Below are 10289 nucleotides of genomic sequence, written 5' to 3' on the forward strand. Positions count from 1 at the left end.
GTAAACCACCTAACATTATGACAAACTTATCTTCTCCATGGCTGTTTGGTAGGCCCCACTGAATTTGTTTTGCTATGCCATAGAGTGGCTGGTCGACCGCAATGACAGGTATCTGCCCAGGATTTACACGAAGAGTGGCATTCCTGATCAGGTTCATGGCATGGTGAATCATTGCAACAGATTTAGCCTCATTGCTGAAAAGAGGTAACAATGCTGACAGATCTGATTGCACTACATCTCCGCTGATCTTCTTGGCATGGTAAGCAGCCCATGAAACATCACCCATATCATCTGTGAATTGATTCTCACCAACAGTCTCATTTACAAAGTCGAGCCAGTTGTGTTCGGCTTCAAGAGCCTCTGTTATGTAACGTATCTCGTGTACTTGTCCACCATTAATAGTGGGGACTGTAGCGTCTTTTGGAAGTGCAACTTGCTCAATTGTTGTGTAGAAGTCGGGTAGTGTAGGCACTGCTTTGGATGCTGGGATATTCTCATTTATCAATAACGATCTTGCTCGAGCAGAGCCTCTATTCTCAGATGTTACATGCTGAAAGATAGATATCCCTGTACCATGGAAGGAAGCCTTAGCTGTTCTAGAACTAGGATTGTGGTCAATGTTATCTATTGCAGAAGTTGTAAATAAGCCATCTCTGAGTTTTGTTCGACAAACAACATTTTCTTCATGGAATCTTATGCACACACTGTTTGCTAACTGAGTAGAAATAGCGAGGACCCTGTCGTAAGAAATACTTGTCCCCAGGTTAAATAGCATCTCAACTAAATGTTTCTTGCATGTCTGAGCATGCACAGAGAGGCCCAAGTACACACATAATGGGGTTTCCGTACGCCTTCGTTGGCGAAATTGTGTCTGACATTCCCCCTTTCTCTGCCTTGAATTGGATTTTATCAACTGAGCTATAGTGAGGGAAATCTGAGACTTGTGTTTGAATTCTAATGTTGGCCCATACAATATTGAGTTCACGAAGGTCACCAGAGATTGTGGTACAGACTCCTCTTGACAGTTTGTGTCAAAGCTTCCATCAAACTTGGTATCTTGGCTGAATATTTCTTGTCTGATAATTTTAGCAGCCATTGAGAGACTTAGAGCATCTTTGTCATACGTTTGTTCATGCATTATCCGTATGTTTGGAGCAACATCTTATTTGAATGACAGTAAAACATCTCGTCCTTCTTTAAAGTCCTCTAGTTCAGGAAATTGGATCAGGATACGCTCTTTTAACTTCGTGGAATGAATGCGACTTGAGTTTGACAGTCCATATTCTTGCAGCCTCTCTTCATATTGTCTAGCTAGGTCAGACATCTTAAAAACACAACTTGTCCCAGATTCTGATTTTGTTTCTTCAATGTAGTTTACAATGTCTGCAAGAGCAATACCATGCATCATTTTTGTTCTTGAATCTTTTGGAGAATCCATTTCCAGAACCCGCACTGCATTGTAAAGTCCAACAAGGCATTTTGCATGATATTTTGCAGATTGTGCAACTAAATCTCCAGGACTGAGCTTGGCAAGCAATGTGGTGTCTTGCAATTTTAGTGCACATTCTCGAACACGAGCATCAAGCTTAAATGTAGATGCATCTTGTAATGTTTCACCAGGTATATGTTCATCACAGAAGAAGCAAACATCGGGTGCTTCACATCCTACCAGAGTACACTTACGTGTAGACTTTTTAGCTCGGTCAATAGCCAACTCATCATCACATGCTGACTTTCTCTTTTCTGCTTGCTTCAACGGTGTGGAATTGAATTTTGTATGACAGGAGTCATGCCAGCTTGCTCTGTGACTTAGAAGTGTATCAGCAATACCAGTGCCATCAAGTCCTTGCATATCAAATTGGACGGGTAGACTATTTAGATCTTGAAACGTCTCAACATTTTGTGCGAATGTCACATAACCTGCCCCAAGGTTTTTGCGTTTGGAATCGGCTGGTCATTTTAGTGGTTCATCAGTAACTGTCTGACAGATGAAACATTGATTGCAATTTGTAGGTGTAGCTGGAGTCCGACTATCAAGCTCTCCCGGGGGTTCTTTGAGTCTGTAAATGAAAATATAAAACCATTTACTACCCAGTAAAGGCAAACACACACCACTAAAAAAGTAAGGCATTATGAGTTTGTTTGTTCATACACATTAATTATAGTGTAGCCTAAATGGCTTACATTCATAAAAAAAAATATATATATTATTATAATTGAACATTTCAAAATAATTACTGGTCCCTCAGTCTGAAGTAAATCTTATTACCTCCCTTTAATACCTTGATTATTGAAATATCTCTGCTGGGCATATTAATACAAATATTTAAACCGTTTACCTTATATTAATAGTCACTAGTCACTAATGTACAAATTAAATTCATTTTATTAACTATAAACTCATTTGATCACTCAAATACGTACCACCTTTTATCTGGGAGATCCATCACGCCAAAAGCTGTCTGCTGGCGGCCATTTTGAAAGGAGGGAGAAATCATTGTTGCAGAAATGTATTTATAGTTGCTTCAAATGTCTTTTAATGTTATTTAAGTACGATTACCTTATGATATTACTCAGTGTTCGATGTAATCAACTCATTTAGAACATATGAATGACAATACGTCAGAATAATAATTTGTGTGCGTAATGTGTGTATATATATATATATATATATATATATATATATATATATATATATATATATATTTATGTATATTAGTTTTTATCTATTTATTTGGTATATATTACTCAGAGAAGCATGTTTATATTACTCATGATTCTTTCATAGCAAGAAACCGCTAAATTATTGATTATATATGTTAAGATAGAGCTTATTCACATTTTTCTGACAAATTGGCGGCCATCTTGAATAAAACCAGAAGTAGGTCAAATCACAAATGTCCCTATATCAGATATGCATTGGTATGCCATAACTTACTTATATGCCAAGTTTCATGCTTTTATAAAAAAAAAATCACAATTTTTTCATAATCCGCCGGACAACACGGGAAATGTCCAGACGAGCTCTTTTCTGATCCAATGTTAGAATTCGAGGAGACCACCAGGCTGACACCTTTTACCATGCCTGATTTGCTGTGCGGATTGATTGAACTAAACCAAAATGGACACCCAATGTCTCAGCGATGTGCCTAATGGTTGCTCGCATCTTTCAACACTACTTCATGTACCTGGTCCACCATTTCTAGCATTGCCACCTTTACAGCACGACCTGATCTGTGTTCGTTTTTTGGTGCTTGTTCTAACATGGTTGAACTCACCTACCCAGTTCTTTACCATGGAATATGAAGGAGCATCATCCTTTAATAGTGCTACAATATCCATATGTATTTGCTTGGGAGGCAATCCTTTCTTGTGCAGGTACTTTATCACAGCTCAGAGTCCAGATTTCTCCATTTTGACTGAATTTCGGGGGGGGGGTCCCTAATTCGAGTCGATGATGCTCTGGAAAAATCTACAACCAGAAATATGGAATTAGCAAGACAAATAATAATATTAAGGATAGATCTTCATACTCATCCCAACTTTAATCATCCCACCATGTCTGCAAGTAGGTTGGGCCACAAACAAACCGATCACCCCTCATAAAAGTATAATGTTGATAACTCGGCTCATTCGTTTCCTCTTGCACAAGAGGAAACAAAATGAATCCGCTCACCCAGACAGGATGCAATTAAACGAGAAAGTAGAATTTGACGCAAATGTGTCAATGGATATGCCTCCACTCACACAGGATGTCAACCCACTGTTACATTTGATTTCATTTAAAATGGTCACTTGAAAAAATAAAGGTCGAGAGAGATAGAGAGGGAAAGTGGGAGAGAAGAGAAAAGAGAAGAGAAGAGAACAAGTAGAAGAGAGAAAACGGATGCTTTTAACTTGAGTTATGGTCTACTTTTTTATTTTTAAAGGACACATCACCTTTGACATGTTCAATCAAAAATTGAATCAGTTCATATTTGTCCAAATCTGTGTTTGTGTCAAGTGTGCTCCAAATCCTCCTCAGTGTTTCATAAGTTATTGCGGTAACACAGATCTTCAATGAAAGGACACTTGACAAGAGTCGAGGCTTGTGGAGGAGCTAGAACATAGAACAGATCAGGACACAACAGTGGGGCTCAGGACAGAATAGAGGAAGACTTCAAAAATAAGGGATGTGAGGAAGAATGAGGATTGGGGAGGACACAGGGGTGGACAAGATGGATAGTGTAAGCAAACGCTCAGGAAAGAAAAAACAGGCGGTGGGCTTGGAGGTAAGTTAACGGGGGTAGAAAATATCATGATATTGGAGGGGGAATGATCTGAGATGGTGATTAACTGTTATGAAGACCTGGAGGGAAGAATGAGATTGAAGAGAATGTGGAAGTTGGTTCCACAGTTGGGAGGGGGGGGGGAGGAACGAATGAGTGGAGGTGAGAAGCGATTCTGGATTTTCAGAGTTTCACCAGAAGGGGGTCGATAGTGAACCACGTGAGTCCTGCAGAAACCTGGGGGGAGCAAGGGAGGGACAGAACATGGAAAGAGCAAAGAGTGCCAGAAAGGAGGCAGTCAAAGACAGAATCCAATGACCCATCTCCAATGTGAAAGTGATACTCAGTTTTGACCTTTTGAACCCAAAATTTAATCCATTCATCTTTGTCTCTAGTTATGTCAAGTTTGGTGAAAATCCCTTCAGTGGTTCACGAGTTATCATGGTAACAAAACCATAACGCACAGATGGACAGCCGTAAACACGCTTTGAACCGTCCTCTTCGGCAGCAGAGGCACAATAAACTTTTGATAAATATTGGTCAATTTCTCAAACTAATGTAAAGGGGCTTCATATGCAACAAAATAAATGCTAACTAACCTCACCCTTTATTGTGTGTATGCTCCACTTCACAGGGACAAGCGTTGGAAGAAACATGGGAAACAGGCTGTGGGGCCACCATTGCACTGAAAGTGACAAGACACATACTGACAGCAACGAGCGAACGTCCGAAGAGCCAAGTCAAGAGGAATCGGAGTCGGAAGAAAACAATGAGGAGCAGCAGTCAACAACTGGTGGCTCTGAATCAATTATTGATGACCATATATCTTCACAAGAAGAGGACCCAAAGTTGGGTGTTCATGATGTAGTATTTTCACATCAAGAAAGAGAAGGGGGACAAGGGGAGGGAAGCCATGAGGATGAAACGTCGTCACTCTGTAACACAACTACCACCACCACAACAAGCAAGCCTGCTGATGCATCAGTGACAACCAAACTTGGTTTCTGCGAAAACGATACTCCAAGTAGTCAGATACCATCGAGCAATAAGCAAAAGCATCATCCAGGTACTGAGCAGTCGCACAAGCACATTCACTTTGATCCTGATGCAAATGGAAAGACAACGACGAAAGACAATGAGGGCAAGGAGAAGAAAGGACATTCTGCCACAGCACAAGCAAACAATTGCATTTCCATGCCCGGTGCATTTGCCAACATTAGTCAACAGAGAAGTCCCACTGATGCCACGCAGTTCAAAAGTCGTAATAAGCAAGTCCATCTTGAGGGCAATGCCAAAACAAAACTGCAAATGGAGACTTTTGAAGCAAGGAATGATGAAGAGAGTGCAGTAGAGAAGGAAGGTTCTGTTCAGCTGATCAAAGAGGCAATCCCACCAGTTGTAGCCTCAAACTTGGTGACGTGGGAGAGTTTTACAAAATTGGGAAAAGTTTCCATTTCATTTGAAAACAAAAAGTCAAATGCACCCACTGCATGCAAGAAAGAATCGAGGTCACGCAAACGAATGAAGGTAAACAAACGGGTCATCTCCACAGAGAGGTGGGACATTTGGTCAAGGCATTATGAACCAGCAATGAAAGTGGGGACAGCACAGCACACCTTTGAACCGACACTTTTAAAATATAACATGGCAACTGATGAGAGACAGTTTAATGAAAAACCACAGGTAGAAATCCCATCTGGGCACCCACAATTCCAAAATGCAAAAGGACTGATTCAAGACGACACGATTCCAAAAGATCACAAAGACGAGGCTGTACAGCATTTAGATCAGTCTGCAGGATTTGGAAACAAAGATGCTTCTCCTGGAATTATCAATGAAGTTTGGCAAGACTTGGAGGAATTCCAGAGTAAAGGAGAGGTGGAGGACAAAGAAGATTTTCTTTCCTTGCATTCTATTGCCACAAACCAAAATGAATCAATCAGAGGCAAATGCAAAGATGTGAACAAAGCTAAAGCCAAGCAGAAGTGGAAGAAAAAGTGCAATAAGAAGTGCAAGAAGAAGCGCAAGAAGATGCGCAAGAAGATGCGCAAGAAGATGCGCAAGAAGATGCGCAGGAAGAGAGCCAATAACAGAGCATATAACAAATTCAAGAACAAAGCCAAAGACAGCAAGTCATCTTTCCAAGAAAGGCCAGTCTTTAGAAGAAAGGACTGCCAAGCAGATACAGAAAAGAACGATGCAACATCGATTGAAAAAGATCACATTTGCTTGGAAACAAAGACCAAAGCAATGGATAATTCCACAGAAAAGGACCAGGAGGAAGAAAAAGTTGTTTGGAAACCATTCTGCATGGCAAATGATGGCCGCAAGCACCACAAAGCCAAGAAGAACGTCGCCGTCGCCAGGTCGCATCAGATCTTACAAGAGGACTTCACAAGGTATGACCATGTGCAGAGATTTCACACACACCAGAGAACAAAGCTGATGTGTCTGTAGCAATATTCCCATTGTGGATATTCAATGATATCCTCATTCTTATGGAATAATGTTTGGAGGGGGAGGGTGGAATAGGTATGATTGCAATATATCAAGAAAAATTGATGAAAGTTTGTAAATGCAAACTATCATCAATGTTGTTTTGCATTGTTGAGCAGGCTATTTGCTTGAGTCGTTAAGCTGATCATCCCAATTGCTTGGATATTCAAGGTGTGACGATTTATTTTGAAGGAACAATCTTTTGGGACAATGTCATGGACATGGAAGATCTTACAATTTTTGCTCATTCCTCATATCAAAGTGGCGGTACCGTTTAATTTGAACCAAATAATCATTTTTTGTGTGATCAAGTGGCTTGCTAGTTTGCATCATTACTGAGGGCATAGCTATGCTGCTGATGCAGTGCCCCCCCCCCACAATCCCACCCCCAGAAATTTGAAATTTGGTCAGGGTGTCAACGATAGCTCACCTACTTTTCACCAAATAAAACAGTGCAATTCTGATCGTTCATCGTTAACCAATTCATGGCAATAGACAGAACACCCCATGTAACAACATCCATCCGAAGGAGGGCACACACATATGATCCCTTGACCTACATGCAAAACGCCAGGATGACAGTTTATAGTCGGGCTGAGAGTCGAAGACAGAGTAAACAGCTCAGATGCAACTGACCTGAATTAGGCAAGAGCTATAATAATTATTCAATTAGCACTGTAAATTGTCAGTGGCATAATGATTGGAGCATCTGCTCCAAGTCGTTGGACCGATATATAGGTTGGCGTTTGATTGCAACTCTGATCGAGTCATAAGCAGACTAAAAATGGAATGTGTCGCTTCCTCACTTTGTGCTCAGCGATTTGGATTATAGAACACAGATAAACAGTCGATTGAAATTCCATGTTGGGTGGACGTTTATCCTCAATTGCCCCACTGACTGACGAGAGAAAGTCGCTGGTCCACAGAGTGCCGCAGGAAGTTATGTCACATCATGCAAAGTCAGCCGCTCTATGTGTCTGAAGTCCATTTCAGTGATGTCTTAGGTAATTTTCTGCAAGCGTGTGTGCGATTCGTGTTGCAGATGCTCCACAAGCCTTCGACCATGTTAACAAAATACATACTAAATATATACAATATACATATATAATTATTTTTGTCCTGTCCACGGCCAGTTAGAACCATCCCACTCCGGACCCAGTTGTCGTGTTCAGGGGGTTAACAAAAATCCTGCTCCCGACCCAAATTTTTGTGGAAGAGCGGTTAACACCAGCCTGAATGGATAGCCAAACGGTTTCAACACGGAGGCGAACAGCCGAGGTTCTTTACAATTATGGCGTGCGTGGGAAGGAAGCAGCTTGGTGCATCACCAGAACGGAAGCACACGGGTTTATACTCGAACCCCCAATGAGTAAACAGACACAAGGAAATTCAACAATCCATCCATCCATCGGAACCACACTCTATGCAGAGCGTTGGTGCTGCTTAAGCAGTCTCCTTGGCTATTGGGCACAATCCTGGATGGGTCGCCACTCTGACACAGGATACCAGCAAGCTGATCCTCATTTTGCCGACCGCGGAAGGATGGCAGGCAGAGTCAACCCCACCTGGTATTAATTCAACATCTGAGCGGGATTTGAACTCAGGACCCGAGGATTCCAAGCCCACCACCAGAACCATTAAGCCAACACCAGGCATACAAATTCAATCATGATAATTTCATAAACATAAATCAAGGGTGATAATGAAAATCATCAAAGTGTAAGGTAATGAAAAGTGAGGGAAACTAAATTCTAATTTAAAATGTCTCCACTCAGTCACAAAAACAGACGGGAAAAATAAAAAAAATAAAAGAAATTCCCCCTTTTATACCGGCACTTAGCTTTGGGTCCAGAGATGTCTTTCTGGAGCCTGGCTGGCGTTCGTCGAGCCGCATTTCCACCGTGTGGGAAAACGCACCACAAAGGCACCAAGCTGCTCCTCGTGGCCACGTATGTGAGGTAAAATGCGTGCGGCGTCTTCAACTACTTGAGCCCACAAACCGCCGTACAGCTTATTCTCATGCTCGAGATTACCTGCAAGTTAGAGGGAGCAGTGTGGCACACACACACACACACACACACACACACACACACACACACACACACAGCACCGCCTTCCTCCTTGCTCATACAACATGAGGATGACTGCCACGGCTTCGAAATAAGGCCAAAGAAGGCACTTCACGACTCAGCCGAACAGTCAACAGCCAGCCTCCTCATGCGAACAAATTCAAACAAATTCACCCCAACACAGACAAGAAAAATTGCACAGCCTTCTTGACCATGTCGAGAGGCTAGAAAGAGATGTCTGTGTTCTGACCGCCGTCTACACTCCATCATCCTCCCCTTCACGCCACACTGACCAATCCTAAGCCTCGGGGGCGTGGCCTGCTGGGACTAAGCCAGGAAGGTGGGGTTTTTGCCTGCTTGGAAATGTTCGCACTTCCTTGGCAGTCGGTACGGCCCTTGTCGTTGTGAAACGTGGTTCTTTTATTGCCGGCCTTATAAATGCAAAAACATAGGAAAAGGTCACAGAGGGCAATCAGATACTGTGAGAAACTAGCCTTAAACCCTACCCAGTTAACATAGCACCAACCCCCATGTCCTGACAACAATCTTAAGCTCACAGTTTCCCTACTTCATTTATATTGAGACATCTCCTACCCATCCACAGACCATGCTGCACTATATAATCCTTCCTTTACTATTAAATTCCTCCATTTACCCCTACACACATAACAATATTTGAGGGCTAATCAATATCATGTGAGTTGGCTTCATGGTTAGGGTGGTGGGCTTTGGATCCTAGGGTCCCGAGTTCAAATCCTGCTCAGCTGTTGAATTAATACCAGGTGGGGTTAACTCGGCCTGTCATAATGAGTGCCAGCATGCTGGTATACTGTGTTGGAGTGGCGACCTGTCTAGGATTGTGCCCAATAGCTAAGGAGACTGCTGAAGCAGCACCAACGCTCTGTAGAGTATGGTCCCAATCCCTATCTCAATCTCCCTCTCTCTCTCAGGCAACCTTAAAATATTTTTTCACGTATTGTTTATTGCATGTAGATGTGTAGCAAATGTTATTTTTCAACATAATCTCCATTGCGTTCGATGGATTATTTTTTTTTTCCAGTGAAGGCCTGGATTATTCAAGGAAAAAAAATTTTGGCTGCTTGTGTAGGCATTCGTGCACCACCTCTTGGACCCCTTCGTCACATCAGAAAGTGGTTCCACCAAGCACCTCTTGAAGTGGCCTAAAGATGTGGTAATCCGAAGGGGCGAGGTCTGGCAAGTAGGGTGGATGAGGAAGATGCTCAAAATGCATGTCCTCGATTGTTGCAGCTGTAGCGCGCTCAATATAGGGCTGAACATTGTCATGCTGCAGCAAAACACTGGAAGTGAATAGTCCATGGCGTTTTGATCTGATTGCTGGTTTCAGATGATTTTTAAGGTGGTCGCATTATGATGTACTGGTGACTGTGGTCCCTCCGGCCATGTAATGCTCTACAAGTGGGCCTCGACTATCCCA

The 10289-nt window shown here is 42.2% G+C and overlaps 1 protein-coding gene across 2 annotated transcripts in view; it reads left to right on the forward strand.

Annotated features, from left to right (window-relative positions):
* LOC147032112 (uncharacterized) overlaps positions 1 to 10289 on the forward strand; it is a 25848-nt gene that overhangs the window by 14036 nt on the left and 1523 nt on the right. For both annotated transcript variants that reach the window (XM_085869428.1, XM_085869427.1), the window contains exon 2: positions 4903 to 6667. In XM_085869428.1, coding sequence (XP_085725554.1) covers positions 4923 to 6667 — 1745 coding nt within the window. In that variant the 5' untranslated portion in view covers positions 4903 to 4922. The remainder of the gene's footprint in view (positions 1 to 4902; positions 6668 to 10289) is intronic.

Source organism: Eptatretus burgeri, chromosome 2, assembly GCF_056783735.1.
Source record: "Eptatretus burgeri isolate ZD-2024b chromosome 2, Ebu_testis_v1, whole genome shotgun sequence".
NCBI lineage: Eukaryota > Metazoa > Chordata > Myxini > Myxiniformes > Myxinidae > Eptatretus > Eptatretus burgeri.